The 20,981-nt window shown below is 44.3% G+C and overlaps 1 protein-coding gene across 1 annotated transcript; it reads left to right on the top strand.

The window, feature by feature from the left end:
- The first annotated feature begins 676 nt into the window (after window positions 1-676).
- On the top strand, window positions 677-10,055 carry LOC119282715 (ankyrin repeat-containing protein At5g02620-like). The gene is made up of 4 exons (XM_037562843.1): window positions 677-791; window positions 3,625-4,250; window positions 4,335-4,870; window positions 9,456-10,055. The coding sequence occupies exons 2-4, from the start codon at window positions 3,641-3,643 to the stop codon at window positions 10,053-10,055; spliced, it is 1,746 nt and encodes a 581-aa protein (XP_037418740.1). The 5' UTR covers window positions 677-791; window positions 3,625-3,640.
- Window positions 10,056-20,981: the final 10,926 nt, after the last annotated feature.

Below are 20,981 nucleotides of genomic sequence, written 5' to 3'. Positions count from 1 at the left end.
GCATTGGTCGAACTTCTAAACCTCGGACGACCAACTTCCAAATCAGTTGTTTAAAGTTTTCCTGAAAAATAAATTCATTCATAATATAACAAATTTAAGGTTGTATTAATTAATATACTCCAACAAGTAGTTCTCGGGAGGAGGGTAACCATGAATGGACAAAAAGGCTCCTGAAGCAGCCACATCCCGGTGGTTGCATCTCAATGCATGGCCTGTTTTGAAGCTTAGACTTTGATTGAGTTAACCACCACCTAGTACCTACCTTGGTCAATTGGATTAACCACCACCTGCCTCGAAGCAGCTAGCCTAGAATTAACTACTGTTTTTTAGGGAGCCCAGAATTAACAACTATTATATCAAAGAATCGTCCTTGAAGGATTAGTTGGTAGGTTTGTGGGCTTCGGTTTAATTAGGGGATACCTTGGCAGTACAAGTATGCAACCTTACCGTTTCCCACATATGAAGCAACCTATCCCTTTATATTATTTGATTTGAATAGATCCATATGATACGTTTCTTCAATCCCGTTCATTGCTGCAATGCAGCTTTTGCTTTGAGCCAATTTTATATATTGTATATATTCTTTCCTTCGCAACCTGGCTTGCTACATCATTGCGCCCTATATACAAGAGACAATTCTGCAAGGAACTCTTGTTGATCCGGGCTACGCGCATGCCTTGGTTGACACATGTTGTCCCACCACAGTTAATTGTCTCTTTGCACATGCCTTGGCTACAAAGAAGAAAGATCGATCTCTTGCCATCAGTGAATTTCAACAGCTGATCGATCAGGTATTGTAAAATTGCTTTGTTCAGCAATATTTAATTAGGATCCGACTGGATTATAACATTTTTTAGTAGCATTTCAATTCTTAACACATTTAGCAGGGGCAATTGTTACTATATGATCGAATTTTCAGGCGAATCAGTTACCGTGTCAACATTCACACATGGTGCTTTGTCGCGCCATACAAAAACAAATGTTTAGATCCATACATGAAGCGGTTTGAATTTATATTTGCAATTACTATCACTCACAAGCCATAGCACAATTTGTCTTTTCTTTCCTTCACCGGCATTCAAAATGAAAAAAAAACAGCCGTATGGCTGCCATATAAGCGTTACTTTGACCGCTCAAGAATTATCTATTTTTTAGATGGATTTATTTGCAAAATTGTCACTTTAAAAAAATTATGGTAACAGTGTGTGTGTGCTCTAGGTGGATCTATTACCAAATTGGCCATTTATTTTTTCACAAACCATAGAGGAAAAGAGGGCCTTGCTGACCACTAGATCACAAACTTGTTTGTGTCCTACGATTCCGCAGACTCTATTTATTACTCGCTCCAATCGCAAAAACTAGGCGCATAACTTCGGGCTAGTTGATTAAGGAAGGAATTATGCGGGTATTTTCTTCCATAACCACCCATAAGAGTTCTCCCAGTGCATCGTCTCTTAGCACGTTATCATAGGAGGTACTATCTCCGTCCGGGTTTATTAGTGCCCATCGTATTTTGGGGCAATGTTTGACTAGCAAAAGTATTGTCCTTCATCTTCAAACTCGGTACTACACCGAGCACTAGAAATTATAAAAGATACATCAAGATTCGTAGACCACATAGCGGCGAGTACAAGCACTGAAGCGAGTCAAAGACGAGCCACCCATCATCGTCCCTCCCTCGTCGGAGCCAAACAAAACTTATTGTAGTAGATAGTCGGGAAGTCGTTGTGTTAAGACCCTATTGAACAACCGCACCAGAACAACAACTGCCGCCAATGAAGAGACGCGTAGATCGGAAGGATCCAATTAGAAGACACATGAACGTAGACAAACTAAGACATCATCCAAGTAGATCCCCAAAGACAACGACCGACTGAATCCTACGAGATCCGCCGGAGACACACCTTCACACACCCTCCAATGATGCTAGATGCACCACTGAGACAGGAGCTAGGTGGGGAGAACCTTATTCCATCTTCAGGGAGCCAGCGTTGTCTCATCTTCATGAGCATGACACAAACCCTAACAAAACACACACAAAAACACCTAAAAAGGGAGACCTCCCAACGGCAAAGGTCGAGATTCACTACACCCCATGGCCCTAGGGAGGCTAGGGTCACAGAAGACGAGGCAGACTGATGGCGGCTTTGGAGGGATTCGCCGGCTAACTGATCAGGAAGAGAGATACAAACGATAATCTAGGCTCTTGCCATAAAATTTGGATGATGCGCCATCTTTGGAGGAAAAATAAAAAATGGTGTACACCTATTATTTGGAGTCGAACGGAGTAGAATGATACTTTCGACATACATTTTTATTTTCCACTGATTTTATATGTACTATGTAACCATTAGATACATAAAATATTTTGTATTCCAATGGTCCGTCCTGAAATGTAAGATCATTTTGTACACTAGTGTCGAGAATAATCTTGCATTTTGGGACGTCGGAGGAATTAATATTCTAATAAATATGGTCGGCTGATTCTTAATACACAAACAAGTTGATGGTCCAGTGGTTAGCAAGGTGCTTGCTAATGCCAAAAGGTTGTGCGTTCTCTAGTCCCCACGCAAAGCATGTTTTTAAAATTTTCCCTCCGTACGGTGTTAGCATCAGAATCAATGATTTTATGGCCTAAATCGATCACTTCTTGAGTTGTTGGTCTAAAATATACAATCAATTTGAGTTAATGTACTAGTTGCACTTGTGATCCTTCATTTTTTTGCCACTTCCATTTTTTTGTGCTCTTGCATATCTATAGGGACGACCAAATTGGGATACCCATTGCCATGTTTCTCTTTTTTGCAACGTTTGTTCTGTGTCACGAGCCAACCATGAAGAGGAAAGAAGATTAACAAAATGTGGCAATCAGACATACAGGGCAGGTTTCCTAAGGTCTTCTTTAGTGGAGAGATATGTGCCCATGCGTTACCACAGGGACCAAATATTTTTAACACAATAAGACGACCATACGGTATAAGTCTTGATGCAAAACGGGCAGACAAAATAAAATTGTGTTTTCGTTCTACAAAGCGTAAATTTTCTGTCATTTCTTAAACAGACAAAATAGGCATGTGCACGATTGATCTGCTTTATTGGGTTACCATAGGCAAGAGATTGGCTGATATTTATTTGTGTACGGACCAGGATTTTATTGCTATTTATCAAGTTGCCAAAGACTTCTGACCTGTATCAGGCTTTACAATGAAAACAATTCATTTATGGATGTGAATTTATTGCTACGTACCGTAGATATATCTGTTCCTAGGGGTGAAAGGTTGGACGAAGAATGGTGGGGAGAAAACTGAGTGAAAGATGGAACCTTAGGTTCTTTTTAAGTAGTTTATCTATTATTGTTATATATCGAAGAGATAGAGAAGATAGACATTAGAAGCATTGTTAATGAGATCACTCGTTAGCATCACATCCGGCTAGACTATTACAGCCAACAGATACTGATCGAGATAACATTATTTCTTTGACATAGCAAAATAATAAATGAAGCTCCATCAAGTACTAGTATGAAACCACTCTTGCTTTTGATCAATGAATGCATCAGCTACCTTTCCTAGTTCATGTGTTAATAAGAATGTCTAACTACTAACCTTTTTCTTTTTGCTGCAGTAAACGCAAAATATAGATGGCAGCTAGTACAACAACAACAACTAGTTCATCAGGAGGAATGGACAAACGGCTCATAAAAGCAGCCACATGTGGTGCGTCCACGTCAATGTATGCCATGGCTGCACTGGATCGAAGCATTCTTCGTGGAACAACTCCGCTGGGAAACAAATGCCTTCACATTTCCTGCATTTATGGTCACGGGGTGTTCTGCAAGGACGTGCTGGGACTGGAAGAGTCTCTCATCAACACTGTAAACTTGGACGGGGAGACACCACTTATCACCGCGGTGAGAAATGGCCACATCTCTTTGGCTTCTTTTTTACTCGGTCGACACTGCTCTGTGCTAGGATTGAGACAGGCAATCCTGCAACAAGACAAGTATGGATTTAATGCACTGCACCACGCCATTCGCAACGGCCACAAGGATCTTGCACTGGAGCTGATAGCAGCAGAGCCTGCGCTGTCGCAAGCTGTGGGCAAGCACAACGAGTCACCGATGTTCTTCACGGTGATGAGAAAATTTAAACAGGTTTTTGAGAAACTGATGCAAAATCCTTTGTCTGCTTCTTCGGGAGGACGACACGGTCGCAATTGTCTACATGCTGCAGTTAAGAATGGGGATCAAGGTGCGACATATAATATCTTAGACTGCAAATTACAGTTTGTTACAGTATGTTTTCACACTGTTAACCTGCCATTTGTTTTCTCAGAATACGTCAAAATAATTATGAAGAAACGTCCTGAATTGGCCAGAGAAGCTGACATAACAAAAAAGACTCCAATAGCACTTGCTGTAGAATACAACAGGGTTGACATTTTACAAGTAATGCTGGAACATGACTCAACTTTAGGGTATTTAATAGGTAACAACGGGTATCCTCTCCTTAATGCTGCGTCAAGCCGAGGTCTGGTTGCTGCTGCTCGAAAGCTTCTGGAACACTGTCCTGATGCTCCTTATCTTGACCCAGATGGTTGGACATTGCTTCATTCAGCTGTATTCTTTGATCAACCAGAGTTCCTTGAGTTTGTCCTGAGGGCGCCAATACTTCGCAAGCTTGTTAACGTGCAAGACAACGAGGGACGTACCGCTCTACATTTTGCAGTCGGAAAATGCAATCCTAGAATGGTTGCTGCTTTATTGTCTCACGTGGATATAGATGCAACATTGCTGGACAAAGAAGGTGATTCAGCAGCCTGGGACCTGTCCAGGCCTAGCGTCATGCAGACTGCCAAGACTTTAAACTGGGTACTTATGTATGTTGCAAATAATATAAATCATGCATATAGACACTGGTGCAAATAATATATTAATCATGCATATAAACACTGTTACAAATAAAGAAAAGTATGTTTGTGGTCCCTCAATTCAAAAAAAGTATACACTTGGTCCTCAAAAGAATTTGAGAGACATTTGGTCCTTCAAGTCTCGAAAACCGTGTTAGTTCCGCCCTAATCCAGGTTTCAGTGGAAAACCAGACACGTGGCATTTTATCTCTCCTTCTCTAGTCTTTCTTTCCTACATTTTATCAAGCACCTTGTGTGCATTCACCCTGCACACTGACGCCGATGTTGCCGAGCTCAAAGTCAGCATCACTCGCTGTCGCTGGCGGTAGCTGTACCACAGTCGTCCCTCGCCACCTCCACGTCGCCCGACTTCTCTGCCATGGCGCGCGCGAACAGGGGCTGGTCCAGCACGAATGACAGCATGTATGAGCGGCTGCATAGACCGACAGCGTGGACGCACGGCGATCTCGGGTGGCCAGAGGAGCACAAGATGGTCATGGCTATGAGGCTATCACGGTGTCTGGACGGGGACGGGAGGGAGAAGGCAATGGCACTGCTGGAAGGGATGGTGGCTCGGGAGGAGTGGTAGAAGGAGGAGGAAGTGCAGGGTTGCGGGTGGCGCTGTTGTGCACGAGGCGCATGCTAGCCATTACCCCATCGACTGCGAGTGAGTGCGATTGTGTGCCCGTCCATGACCTCCGTCAAATCGATCTTCTAGGGCCGCATGTCGACCATGGACTCAATGCCGCATGACTCCCCATCCATGCACGACAGCGGCAAAGCAGAGGCGAGCAGCAGATGCAGCAACATGGACACGCACCCGCGCCGCCACCATCCCTGGCGACCCAGACATGCCCGACCATCGGCCGCCCACCGCAGAGGAGTAGATCCCCGGGAGCATCGCATCCGCCCCCCGCTCCGCCATGACGGTCGGCACTTGCATGACGCTCCGGCCCGCGCCAACCCCGCTCGAGCAGGAGGACCAAGAGCTCCGTGGCGGCTGGGCTTCGCCTGGTCGTGCCCTCGGGCGGCAGCGAGGGAGGAGGAGGAGGAAAGGGGGAGGACCGGCGGGTATCTTGTTTCCTCCGGGTCGCCTCCTGGGCCCGATGCGGGTGGATGGAGTTTGTACCTTGTTTTTCGATGAGTGGCAACTTGACATTTCTAGTTTTGGACAGAGTGTCTTTGATTTTGAGACATGAGGGACCAAATGTTGACCAAACAAAGTCGAGAGATGAGATGCCGACTTTCTGTAAATTTGAAGGACCAAAAACGTACTTTTCTCATACAAATATGGCAAAGCATGAATTTATTCTGTTGTAACTCCTACTGTGCATGCAAACTAATCATATAATTATCTCTAATGCACCAACCAAAACAGTTTTAGGCAATGCCACACAACTTCGGGCTGTTATTTGCTCACACAAACAAATAACAGTAAACGAATTTAGGATTTAACATGCACAAATTAAGTTTTATTTTGCAAGTCTATGAACCATGGCTCAGATAAATACCGAATGTTGTTATTTACATGTAACATTTCCCATTACAAAGTATTCTTAAATTTATTGATGTGCCTATATTTTAAGGAGTGAAGTTCATTGGGTGGCTGAACTATTTCAGAAGTGTCATGTAGGTCCTTAAACTATGAAAATCTGCATCTAGGTCCTGGAAGCATAGTAAGTGTGTCAATCAGATTCAAAATGTGCATGACTTTATAAAAATGTTCCCGCCGTTCGTCAATATGGAAAAATATGTTCGCGAACATTCATGTACTTCCATGACTTTTAAAAAAATGTTCATGAATATACTTTCACGACTTTAAAGTCATGAATATTTTTTCAATATTCGCGGACATTTTTTTTCAAATCATGAACATTTTCTCTATATTAGTGAATATTTTTGAAACCATGAACATTTTAAACTGATGAACATTTTGTAAATTTGTAAACATATTTTCAAATTCATGACATTTTTTGCCAATTCGTGAACATTTCTAAATACGTAAGAAATTTAAAAATTGTGAACATTTAAAAAAATTCATGAATATTTATTAAATTTGTGCCAACTTTCTTCAAATTCATGAATGTTTTGTGTGTTCCTCAAAAAAATGGTTGACGAAAAATTAATCAAAGGCTACAGATTTTTCTTGAGTTCATGAATTTGAAAAAAGTTCGTGAATTTTAAAATGGTTCATGACTCTGAATTTGTTGGCATATTTCCGTTACCGGCTTTGACCTTGCGGGACCCATGTCTGACGTGTCATGGGTTAATGGCGCCAGTTGGCCGGTCAGGCGGGGTCAGATAGATTTTGGACCTGAATGATACATTTACTGCACTTCGACGACCTGGTTTGAGGACCTATATGATACTCCTTAAATAGTTTAGGGACCTACAATGCACTTCACTCATATTTTAAGTGCGAATAAATATCGGTGATGAAGTCAACTTGTGTGCCATATGATTTTTTGCGATCCACCTAGGAAAGTGTGGCTATGAAATTTCCTCTCCCCATACCCTAGACTACAGGCAAAGTAAGAATGCTCACAACCAGTTCTCCTTGGTCGGTAGGTCACCGCCCCCTCCCCCCTACAAATTGCAGAGTAGGAGCCTAGTCTACTTAATTGATACATATATAGTTTTCCCTGTTTGGTGCTTTTAGATATGCCTGCAGTCCGTCGCTTTGGTTGTTCTGGGGGTGGCATCTGCGTGCATGTCGTCTCTGACGGCGCATCATTGATGGTTGCAGCGGACGAAGAAATTTTCCTCGAACCCTCCCATATAGACGGTGTTGTATGCAGCATCGTCGATGGTCGCGGGCATAGATTCATGTCTTTTGTTGTAAAATCGAGGCTAAGTTTGCAGGCTATGTCGAGGTGGCGATGACATTGGCTTCCCGTTTGCAGATGGGTCTTCCGGACACATTTCCATCACTTCGACATACCCTTCAGTGCCGGTGTGAGGCCTACAAGAATTAATTGACTTTTAGGCAGTTAGATCTATGACTCTTCATGTTGTGTCGACTTCTTCTCCAAGGTGATGGTCCGACGGGACCATGGCCTTGGTGACTTCTTCCCCTGGTCAACAACGATGGGTTGTCTCTAGCCATAGAGTGGCATGCAGCGGGCCATCCACCTGTTCAAGAGGTGGAAGATGGCCGGCCCTCTAGGACTTCGCTGCAATTTCTCTAAAGTTTTATGTTATTTGTATTGTTGGTTTGGTTGTTAGCCATGACTTTGTTTTTCAAATAAAAAATTCTCCATGACGAATAGAGGCGGTTTATATTGTGAGGAGGGCAGTGGCCAGAAATAGAGGAAACAAATCCTAAAAAGTTCAAATAATTTTCCATACAATACCATGAAACCATAAATACTAAAACCCAAAAAATACCCTAAACCCCTAAAAAACAAAAACACTCGAATCACATACCAGTAGTGTCAGGCAGGAAAGGGCATCCCTCACTGGTACTTTCCTCCCACGACTAATCTGGGCCGATTACCAGTGACGGACTGACGGGTGGTCGCGCCACTGGTATGTGATGCACCAGTGACGAGCATGGTGGTGCACCCGTCACTGGTATGTTTGACCCACGGCTAACATGGGACAAGATTATGAGTGATGGTTGCCTTTGGCCGCCCGCCACTAGTATGTTTGTACCAGTATGACTCCAGATATAAGTAGTTTCCTAGCAGTGCCACCATGACAATTGACAAAGCATCCGCTGCAATGAAGTCGGTGGTGAACAAATTGACGCCTGCAAGGGTGGAGGCATGGTCCTTCCAGGCAACGGGGTGCCTCCTGACGGCGTGGTGGATCAACACATCGATCCATCCCACCCTGGTGTCCCCGGTGGTGAGAGCTAGAGCACGGGCCGACTGCTGCGGAAGTACATGATGGGGTGGGCTTTTAGACATCGGTCGATGCCATGACCGATGAGGAGGAGCCCGTGCACGACATCTCTGCCAGCATGACTCCCCATGAGCCATGATGTATCCTCGCCTTCCCCATGACTTCGCTCCCTCGATTGCGCTCGTGGAGTGCGACCAACACGGAGTTTCTTGGTGCGAGGTCCCCATACCTACCGACAATGCACATGCTTTAGCTAGGAATGTATTTATTTGGACATTTTTTAGATAGGAATGTAGGCAATGCACATGCTTTAGGTAGAAATGTATTTTTTGACATCCTTTCGATTGGAACGTAGACATGACTATCTTTGACTGTAAAATGTAGAACAGCCCCTATAGTATGTTTTCTATTCTTTAAAATAGACTCATTGGCATGATATTTGCCTAGTGAAGGTACTCCCTCTATAAACAAATGTTGGACGTTTTAGGTCACTACAAAGGGAGAACTAAATAAGATATTACCTGAAGGTGATTATTTCAAGATCAGTTTATACAGGGGTGGCCATGTGTTTTTATCCTTGCCGCGCAATTTCGAACTAAAAAACTACTGTGAGTAACAATGATTTTTAGATAGTAGAATAGTCCAGTTCTACTTTTAACACCATGAGTTTTACCTTACCTTATTTCATTGGATTCATGCAGAATGAAGTGGCCATGCTTATGTCGAAAGCTAATCCACAGGATGCTGCCAATCTTCATAATCTTCAGATTTTTGCCAAGCGAAAGGCCTCTGAAGAATCAAGGAAGGATGCAAAATCACTAACTCAAACATACACAAGCAATACTTCGTTAGTGGCGATCCTCATTGCGACAATCACCTTCGCCGCTGCCTTCACCCTGCCTGGAGGATACAGCAACGATGATGGAAGCGAGGGACTTCCAATCATGTCTAAGAAGTTTGCTTTTCAGGCATTCTTGATCTCTGACGTCTTGGCAATGTGCTCCTCTTTTGCCGTAGCCTTCATATGCATCATAGGAAGGTGGGGGGATTATGAGTTCTTGGTTTATTACAGATCCTTCACTAAGAAGCTCCTGTGGTTTGCATACATTGCAACAACCACAGCTTTTTCAACTGGTTTATACACTGTGTTGGCTCCACGTCTTCACTGGTTGGCTATTGCAATTTGCGTCATGGTAGCTTTGTTGCCCATTCTCACTAAGCTGCTGGGCGAATGGCCGGTGTTGAAGCTCAGATTTCGGCTTGGTAAAACTTTCAACTCAGATCTCCTTGACATGGTGTGACCTCAACCATCTTGTCTTATGGTCATGATTTCTGATAGTACCTCATTTTTTATATGTAATGAACATTATTGGGCCAGCTACTTGATCTGTATTTGTTAACTCATTGGGACAAAATAAATGTTGTACTACGTGATTCTTGCATTTGTTTCAAAGTTGGGGGAAATTCTATTATTCTTGTATGATGTTGATTCCATCTCCGACTCTATGTAGAGACGATTCATGCCATCTGTAATGGCAATGGCAATGTCCATTTTGTTTTTGTTATTCCATAAGCGTCGTGCATTGCAGCATCACATCTATCCATCGACAGCGGCAACAAAACAGTATTTCTCACCAACATCTGTTTGAAAACGGCAAGGTTGATGCATTGTGAAACCAAGGACTACGTACAGCACTGAACAGAAAAAAGGAGGCAAACTCGGAAAACAGCAGAAAGTTCTTCTTCCTTGCCTGGGGCCTTGTAACCCTGCGTCCCTAGCTGGGATGGAATCTCAGAGGAGGCCTTGGATCGACGAGTAATGTCAAGAACTGTCGCCTGTGGTTGTTTGTACTGTATGATGGGGGTTTTGTGCTCTCTTTGTGGCCTTGTCATTCCACTGTAATTTCAACTGTTTTCCTTCTTCTCTAATCCAAAAGCAGAGCTCTTGCTTGTTACGGTCAACAAAAGGCCAAGCTTCAGAGATTGTGGTCTTTCCTTTAATTTGGAGCAAAAACACGGAATAGAGTGTTTGCAGGACTAGAGTAGGCCATATGGGAATAGCATGCATGCTTAATACACTATTTACCTACAAGTTAAGTACTACAGTGCCATCAGATAACACGGCCAAATTAAAACCAAGGGGTGAAGCAATTTTTTCGACAGAAGTAAAGCTGCATTTATATACTACTCCCTCCGTCCCATAATATAAGAGCGTTTTTGACACTACAGAAGTAAAGCTGCATTTATATACTACTCCCTCCGTCCCATAATATAAGAGCGTTTTTGACACTAGTGTAGTGTCAAAAACACTCTTATATTATGGGACAGAGGGAGTATAATATAAGCACTCATGTACTACCGCTTTCTTCAGGAACAAGGTTTACCTGAATCAAACCATATCGGCATCCCTGAACAAGTTTCTCCCCTGCCCCAGCAGCTTATGAACGTCAGGCCACAGGTCCGCAGCTGGTCCTCCTTCCGGTACACTCCCTCCGTTGGCGGCATGCAGTTTGTTTCCGACCAATCGAGGTGTACATCGCACCACAGCTGCTGCTCGGCAGGACATGCTGTGCAACGACACTAAAGCGTGACAATTGTCTATCTTGTTGTTTTCTTTGTTGTACGGCTTGCCTTCTTAGGCTCGACTCCTGCGCCTGTTGTATGTACACGACCAACCAACATCTCTCTCAAGTCATTCGCAAAATAAAACATCTCTCTCTAGTCAGGCAGCCAAGACGATACAGAGTATGTATATGGAGCATACTAGCTAGTGACAGCGTGTATATCCATCCTAATTAACAAATGATGATCAAGAAAAAAAAGACCAAAGTTTTACTTGTGGTTGTAGGGCTCCCGGCCCAGACGGGGCATCGCCCGCCTGTTCGGTGCCGTCCATGCCGGCACGGCGCGCCTGGATGGGATCAACAGGGCCCCGGTGTGCTCCCGAAACATCCGCCCGGTCTCCTTTGAAAATGCCAACGTCAAGATCCTCTGCCGCGGCCTCACAACGCGGCCGCAGAAGCAAATCAGCCTGCTGATCGACGAAGATCAGTCCGGGTTTATCCCCGGGAGAAGCATTGCGGAGAACTTCGTCTATGCGGCCGAGATGGTGCATTGCTGCTACAAGAGAGCTGCCCCCACCCTCGTGTTCAAACTGGACATAGCTAAAGCTTTCGACTGCATCAACTGGGCGAGCTTGCGCGCGATTATGGTGGCGCGTGGGTTCCCCGCGCCCTGGTGCGACTGGATGAACTCGATCCTCAAGTCCTCGCGCTCCTCAATGGCGTCCCAGGGAAGTGGTTCCCCACTCGCTGCGGGCTGCGTCAGGGGGACCCAATCTCCCCCTACCTTTTCCTCCTTGTCGCCGACGTGCTCCAGCGACTGATCTGCTGCGACGACCTGATGCGTTAGCCACTGGTGGATGGCGAGCCGCTGCTCGTGCTTCGGTACGCGGATGACATGCTGATAATTATGCGCGCGTGTCTGTCCGCGGCGGCCCGGCTTCGCTCCACGCTCGACGACTTCGCTGCTGCTACCGGGCTCATTATCAACTACTCCAAGAGCACACTGGCGAAGGAAATATGCCCTAGAGGCAATAATAAAGTTATTATTTATTTCCTCATATCATGATAAATGTTTATTATTCATGCTAGAATTGTATTAACCGGAAACATGATACATGTGTGAATACATAGACAAACATATAGTCACTAGTATGCCTCTACTTGACTAGCTCATTAATCAAAGATGGTTATGTTTCCTAACCATAGACATGTGTTGTCATTTGATTAATGGGATCACATCATTAGAAGAATGATGTGATTGACATGACCCATTCCGTTAGCCTAGCACTTGATCGTTTAGTATATTGCTATTGCTTTCTTCATGACTTATACATGTTCCTATAACTATGAGAAATATGCAACTCCCATTTACTGGAGGAACACTTTGGGTACTACCAAACGTCACAACGTAACTTGATGATTATAAAGGAGTACTACAGGTGTCTCCGAAGGTACATGTTGAGTTGGCGTATTTCGAGATTAGGTTTTGTCACTCCGATTGTCGGAGAGGTATCTCTGGGCCCTCTCGGTAATGCACATCTTTATAAGCCTTGCAAGCAATGTGACCAAATGAGTTGGTTATGGAATGATGCATTATGGAATGAGTAAAGAGACTTGCCAGTAACGAGATTGAACTCTGTATTGGATACTGACAATCAAATCTCGGGCAAGTAACATACCGATGACAAAGGGAACAACGTATGTTGTTATGCGGTTTGACCGATAAATATCTTCATAGAATATGTAGGAACCAATATGGGCATCCAGGTTCCGCTATTGGTTATTGACCGAGAATAGTTCTAGGTCATGTCTACATAGTTCTCGAACCCGTAGGGTCCGCACGCTTAACGTTACGATGACAGTTTTATTATGAGTTTATAAGTTTTGATGTACCGAAGTTTGTTCGGAGTCCCGAATGTGATCACGGACATGACGAGGAGTCTCGAAATGGTCGAGACATAAAGATTGATATATTGGACGACTATATTCGGACACCGGAAGTGTTCCGGGTGATTTCGGAGAAAATCGGAGTGCCGGAGGGTTACCGAAACCCCCCCGGAGAGTTAATGGGCCACATGGGCCTTGGTGGGAAGAGAGAGGGGCGGCCAGGGTGGGCCGCGCCCCCCCTCTCCCTCTGGTCCGAATTGGACTAGGAGGGGGGGGGGGCGCCCCCCTCTTTCCTTCCCCCCCTCTCCCCCTTCCTTTCCCCTCCTAGTAGGAGTAGGAAAGGGGGAGTCCTACTCCTACTAGGAGGAGGACTCCTCCTCCTTGGCGCGCCCACAAGGGCCGGCCGGCCTCCTCCCTCCCTCCTTTATATACGGGGGCAGGGGGGCACCCCATAACACACAAGTTGATCTACGGATCGTTCCTTAGCCGTGTGCGGTGCCCCCCTCCACCATATTCCACCTCGGTCATATCGTTGCAGAGTTTAGGCGAAGCCCTGCGCCGGTAGAACATCATCATCGTCACCACGCCGTCGTGCTGACGGAACTCATCCCCGAAGCTTTGCTGGATCGGAGCCCAGGGATCGTCATTGAGCTGAACGTGTGCTGAACTCGGAGGTGCCGTACGTTCGGTGCTTGGATCGGTCGGATCATGAAGACATACGACTACATCAACCGCGTTGTGCTAACGCTTCCGCTTACAGTCTACAAGGGTACATGGACAATACTCTCCCCTCTCGCTGCTATGCCATCACCATGATCTTGCGTGTACGTAGGAAATTTTTTGTAATTACTACGTTCCCCAACAGTGGCATCCGAGCCTAGGTTTTATGCGTTGATGTTATATGCACGAGTAGAACACAAGTGAGTTGTGGGCGATACAAGTCATACTGCTTACCAGCATGTCATACTTTGGTTCGGCGGTATTGTGAGATGAAGCGGCCCGGACCGACATTACGCGTACGCTTACGCGAGACTGGTTTCACCGTTACGAGCACTCGTGCTTAAAGGTGGCTAGCGGGTGTCTGTCTCTCTCACTTTAGCTGAATCGAGTGTGGCTACGCCCGGTCCTTGCGAAGGTTAAAACAACACCAACTTGACGAACTATCGTTGTGGTTTTTATGCGTAGGTAAGAACGGTTCTTGCTAAAGCCCGTAGCAGCCACATAAAATTTACAACAACAAAGTAGAGGACGTCTAACTTGTTTTTGCAGGGCATGTTGTGATGTGATATGGTCAAGACGTGATGCTATATTATATTGTATGAGATGATCATGTTTTGTAACCGAAGTTGTCGGCAACTGGCAGGAGCCATATGGTTGTCGCTTTATTGTATGAAATGCAAATGCCCTATAATTGCTTTACTTTATCTCTAAGCGGTAGCGATAGTCGTAGAAGCAATAGATGGCGTAACGACAACGATGCTACGATGGAGATCAAGGTGTCGCGCCGGTGACGATGGTGATCACGACGGTGCTTTAAAGATGGAGATCACAAGCACAAGATGATGATGACCATATCATATCACTTATATTGATTGCATGTGATGTTTATCCTTTATGCATCTTATCTTGCTTTGATTGACGGTAGCATTTTAAGATGATCTCTCACTAATAATCAAGAAGTGTTCTCCCTGAGTATGCACCGTTGCGAAAGTTCTTCGTGCTGAAACACCACGTGATGATCGGGTGTGATAGGCTCTACGTTCAAATACAACGGGTGCAAAACAGTTGCACACGCGGAATACTCAGGTCATACTTGACGAGCCTAGCATATACAGATATGGCCTCGGAACACGGAGATCGAAAGGTTGAGCGTGAATCATATAGTAGATATGATCAACATATTTATGTTCACCATTGAAACTACTCCATCTCACGTGATGATCGGACATGGTTTAGTTGATTTGGATCACGTGATCACTTAGATGACTAGAGAGATGTCTGTCTAAAGTGGGAGTTCTTTAGTAATATGATCAATTGAACTTAAATTTATCATGAACTTAGTACCTGATAGTATTTTGCTTGCCTATGTTTGTTTGTAGATAGATGGCTCGTGCTGTTGTTCCGTTGAATTTTAATGCGTTCCTTGAGAAAGCAAAGTTGAAAGATGATGGTAGCAATTACACGGACTGGGTCCGTAACCTGAGGATTATCCTCATTGCTGCACAGAAAAGTTACGTCCTGGAAGCACCGCTGGGTGCCAGGCCGGCTGCTGATGCAACTGACGATGTTAAGAACATCTGGCAGAGCAAAGCTGATGACTACTCGATAGTTCAGTGTGCCATGCTTTACGGCTTAGAACCGGGTCTTCAACGACGTTTCGAATGTCATGCAGCATATGAGATGTTCCAGGAGTTGAAGTTAATATTTCAAGCAAATGCCCGGATTGAGAGATATGAAGTCTCCAATAAGTTCTATAGCTGCAAGATGGAAGAGAATAGTTCTGTGAGTGAACATATACTCAAAATGTCTGGGTATAATAATTACTTGATTCAACTGGGAGTCAATCTTCCTGATGATAGTGTCATTGACAGAATTCTTCAATCACTGCCACCAAGCTACAAGAGCTTCGTGATGAACTATAATATGCAAGGGATGAACAAGACTATTCCCGAGCTCTTCGCGATGCTAAAAGCCGCGGAGGTAGAAATCAAGAAGGAGCATCAAGTGTTGATGGTTAACAAGACCACCAGTTTCAAGAAAAAGGGCAAAGGGAAGAAGAAGGGGAACTTCAAAAAGAACAGCAAGCAAGTTACTGCTCAAGAGAAGAAATCCAAGTCTGGACCTAAGCCTGAAACTGAGTGCTTCTACTGCAAGCAGACTGGACACTGGAAGCGGAACTGCCCCAAGTATTTGGCGGATAAGAAGGATGGCAAAGTGAACAAAGGTATATGCGATATACATGTTATTGATGTGTACCTTAATAATGCTCGCAGTAGCACCTGGGTATTTGATACTGGTTCTGTTGCTAATATTTGCAACTCGAAACAGGGTCTACGGATTAAGCGAAGATTGGCTAAGGACGAGGTGACGATGCGCGTGGGAAATGGTTCCAAAGTCGATGTGATCGCGGTCGGCACGCTACCTCTACATCTACCATTGGGATTAGTTTTAGACCTAAATAATTGTTATTTGGTGCCAGCGTTAAGCATGAACATTATATCTGGATCTTGTTTGATGCGAGACGGTTATTCATTTAAATCAGAGAATAATGGTTGTTCTATTTATATGAGTAATATATTTTATGGTCATGCACCCTTGAAGAGTGGTCTATTTTTATTGAATCTCGATAGTAGTGATACACATATTCATAGTGTTGAAATCAAAAGATGCAGAGTTAATAATGATAGTGCAACTTATTTGTGGCACTGCCGTTTAGGTCATATCGGTGTAAAGCGCATGAAGAAACTCCATACTGATGGGCTTTTGGAATCACTTGATTATGAATCACTTGGTACTTGCGAACCGTGCCTCATGGGCAAGATGACTAAAACGCCGTTCTCCGGAACTATGAAGCGAGCAACTGATTTGTTGGAAATCATACATACTGATGTTTGTGGTCCAATGAATGTTGAGGATCGCGGCGGGTATCGTTATTTTCTCACCTTCACAGATGATTTAAGCAGATATGGGTATATCTACTTGATGAAACACAAGTCTGAAACATTTGAAAAGTTCAAAGAATTTCAGAGTGAAGTAGAAAATCATCGTAACAGGAAAATAAAATTTCTACGATCTGATCGTGGAGGAGAATATTTGAGTTACGAGTTTGGTCTACACTTGAAACAATACGGAATAGTTTCGCAACTCATGTCACCCGGAACACCACAACGAAATGGTGTGTCCGAACGTCGTAATCGTACTTTACTAGATATGGTGCGATCTATGATGTCTCTTACTGATTTACCGCTATCGTTTTGGGGTTATGCTTTAGAGACGGCCGCATTCACGTTAAATAGGGCACCATCAAAATCCGTTAAGACGACGCCTTATGAACTGTGGTTTGGCAAGAAACCAAAGTTGTCGTTTCTTCAAGTTTGGGGCTGCCATGCTTATGTGAAGAAACTTCAACCAGATAAGCTCGAACCCAAATCGGAGAAATGTGTCTTCATAGGATACCCAAAAGAGACTATTGGGTACACCTTCTATCACAGATCTGAGGGCAAGATTTTCGTTGCTGAAATCGGATCCTTTCTAGAGAAGGAGTTTCTCTCGAAAGAAGTGAGTGGGAGGAAAGTAGAACTTGATGAGATAACTGTATCTACTCCCTTATTGGAAAGTAGTTCATCACAAGAACCGGTTCCTGTGACAACTACACCAATTAGTGAGGAAGCTAATGATATTGATCATGAAACTTCAGATCAAGTTTCTACTGAACCTCGTAGGTCTACCAGAGTAAGATCCACACCAGAGTGGTACGGTAATCCAATTCTGGAAGTCATGTTGCTTGACCATGATGAACCTACGAACTATGAGGAAGCGATGATGAGCCCAGATTCCGTAAAATGGCTAGAGGCCATGAAATCTGAGATGGGATCCATGTATGAAAACAAAGTATGGACTTTGGTTGACTTGCCCGATGATCGGCAAGCCATTGAGAATAAATGGATCTTTAAGAAGAAGACTGACGCTGATGGTAATATAACTGTCTATAAAGCTCGACTTGTTGCGAAAGGTTTTCGACAAGTTCAAGGGGTTGACTACGATGAGACTTTCTCACCCGTAGCGATGCTTAAGTCTGTCCGAATCATGTTAGCTATTGCTGCATTTTCATAATTATGAAATTTGGCAAATGGATGTCAAAACTACATTCTTGAATGGATTTCTGGAAGAAGAGTTGTATATGATGCAGCCAGAAGGTTTTGTAGATCCAAAAGGTACTAACAAAGTGTGCAAGCTCCAACGTTCCATTTATGGACTAGTGCAAGCATCTCGGAGTTGGAATAAACGCTTTGATAGTGTGATCAAAGCATATGGTTTTATACAGACTTTTGGAGAAGCCTGTATTTACAAGAAAGTGAGTAGGAGCTCTGTAGCATTTCTGATATTATATGTAGATGATATATTATTAATTGGAAATGATATAGAATTTCTGGATAGCATAAAGGGATACTTGAATAAAAGTTTTTCAATGAAAGACCTCGGTGAAGCTGCTTACATATTGGGCATCAAGATCTATAGAGATAGATCAAGACGCTTAATAGGACTTTCACAAAGCACATACCTTGATAAAATTTTGAAAAGGTTCAAAATGGATCAGGCAAAGAAAGGGTTCTTGCCCGTACTACAAGGTGTGAAGTTGAGTCAAACTCAATGCCCGACCACAGCAGAAGATAGAGAGAAAATGAAAGATGTTCCCTATGCTTCAGCCATAGGCTCTATCATGTATGCAATGCTGTGTACCAGACCTGACGTATGCTTAGCAATAAGCTTGGCAGGAAGGTACCAAAGTAATCCAGGAATGGATCACTGGCAGCGGTCAAGAACATCCTGAAATACCTGAAAAGGACTAAGGATATGTTTCTCGTATATGGAGGTGACAAAGAGCTAGTCGTAAATGGTTACGTCGATGCAAGCTTTGACACTGATCCGGACGATTCTAAATCGCAAACCGGATACGTGTTTTTATTAAACGGTGGAGCTGTAAGTTGGTGCAGTTCTAAGCAAAGCGTCGTGGCAGGATCTACATGTGAAGCGGAGTACATAGCTGCTTCGAAAGCAGCAAATGAAGGAGTCTGGATGAATGAGTTCATTTCCGATCTAGGTGTCATACCTAGTGCATCGGGACCAATGAAAATCTTCTGTGACAATACTGGTGCAATTGCCTTGGCAAAAGAATCCAGATTTCACAAGAGGACCAAGCACATCAAGAGACGCTTCAATTCCATTCGGGACCAAGTCCAAGTGGGAGACATAGAGATTTGCAAGATACATACGAATCTGAATGTTGCAGACCCGTTGACTAAGCCACTCTCACGAGGAAAACATGATCAGCACCAAGACTCCATGGGTGTTAGAATCATTACTATATAATCTAGATTATTGACTCTAGTGCAAGTGGGAGACTGAAGGAAATATGCCCTAGAGGCAATAATAAAGTTATTATTTATTTCCTCATATCATGATCAATGTTTATTATTCATGCTAGAATTGTATTAACCGGAAACATGATACATGTGTGAATACATAGACAAACATATAGTCACTAGTATGCCTCTACTTGACTAGCTCATTAATCAAAGATGGTTATGTTTCCTAACCATAGACATGTGTTGTCATTTGATTAATGGGATCACATCATTAGAAGAATGATGTGATTGACATGACCCATTTCGTTAGCCTAGCACTTGATCGTTTAGTATATTGCTATTGCTTTCTTCATGACTTATACATGTTCCTATAACTATGAGAAATATGCAACTCCCGTTTACTGGAGGAACACTTTGGGTACTACCAAACATCACAACGTAACTTGATGATTATAAAGGAGTACTACAGGTGTCTCCGAAGGTACATGTTGAGTTGGCGTATTTCGAGATTAGGTTTTGTCACTCCGATTGTCGAAGAGGTATCTTTGGGCCCTCTCGGTAATGCACATCTTTATAAGCCTTGCAAGCAATGTGACCAAATGAGTTTGTTACGGAATGATGCATTACGGAACGAGTAAAGAGATTTGCCGGTAACGAGATTGAACTAGGTATTGGATACTCACGATCAAATCTCGGGCAAGTAACATACCGATGACAAAGGGAACAACGTATGTTGTTATGTGGTTTGACCGATAAAGATCTTCGTAGAATATGTAGGAACCAATATGGGCATCCAGGTTCCGCTATTGGTTATTGACCGAGAATAGTTCTAGGTCATGTCTACATAGTTCTCGAACCCGTAGGGTCCGCACGCTTAACGTTACGATGACAGTTTTATTATGAGTTTATAAGTTTTGATGTACCGAAGTTTGTTCGGAGTCCCGAATGTGATCACGGACATGACGAGGAGTCTCGAAATGGTCGAGACATAAAGATTGATATATTGGACGACTATATTCGGACACCAGAAGTGTTCCGGGTGATTTCGAAGAAAACCGGAGTGCCGGAGGGTTACCGGACCCCCCCGGAGAGTTAATGGGCCACATGGGCCTTGGTGGGAAGAGAGAGGGGCGGCCAGGGTGGGCCGCGCGCCCCCTCTCCCTCTGGTCCGAATTGGACTAGGAGGGGGGGGGTGGCGCCCCCCTCTTTCCTTCCCCCCTCTCCCCTTTCCTTTCCCCTCCTAGTAGGAGTAGGAAAGGGGGAGTCCTACTCCTACTAGGAGGAGGACTCCTCCTCCTTGGCGCGCCCACAAGGGCCGGCCGGCCTCCTCCCTCCCTCCTTTATATACGGGGGCAGGGGGACACCCCATAACACACAAGTTGATCTACCGATCGTTCCTTAGCCGTGTGCGGTGCCCCCCTCCACCATATTCCACCTCGGTCATATTGTCGCGGAGTTTAGGCGAAGCCCTGCGCCGGTAGAACATCATCATCGTCACCACGCCGTCGTGCTGACGGAACTCATCCCCGAAGCTTTGCTGGATCGGAGCCCAGGGATCGTCATCGAGCTGAACGTGTGCTGAACTCGGAGGTGCCGTACGTTCGGTGCTTGGATCGGTCGGATCGTGAAGACGTACGACTACATCAACCGTGTTGTGCTAACGCTTCCGCTTACGGTCTACGAGGGTACG

Source organism: Triticum dicoccoides, chromosome 3B (assembly GCF_002162155.2).
Source record: "Triticum dicoccoides isolate Atlit2015 ecotype Zavitan chromosome 3B, WEW_v2.0, whole genome shotgun sequence".
Taxonomy (NCBI): Eukaryota; Viridiplantae; Streptophyta; class Magnoliopsida; order Poales; family Poaceae; genus Triticum; species Triticum dicoccoides.
Note: the sequence above shows the minus strand (reverse complement) of the source record. Positions and strands in the feature narration are given on the sequence as shown.

Excerpts from the sequence above, each read along its gene's own strand:
- LOC119282715 (XM_037562843.1), top strand. The coding sequence starts at position 3,641 with ATGGCAGCTAGTACAACAACAACAACTAGTTCATCAGGAGGAATGGAC. Across the intron at positions 4,251-4,334 it reads AGTTAAGAATGGGGATCAAG|AATACGTCAAAATAATTATG; the intron begins GTGCGACATATA and ends TTGTTTTCTCAG. Across the intron at positions 4,871-9,455 it reads CTGCCAAGACTTTAAACTGG|AATGAAGTGGCCATGCTTAT; the intron begins GTACTTATGTAT and ends GGATTCATGCAG.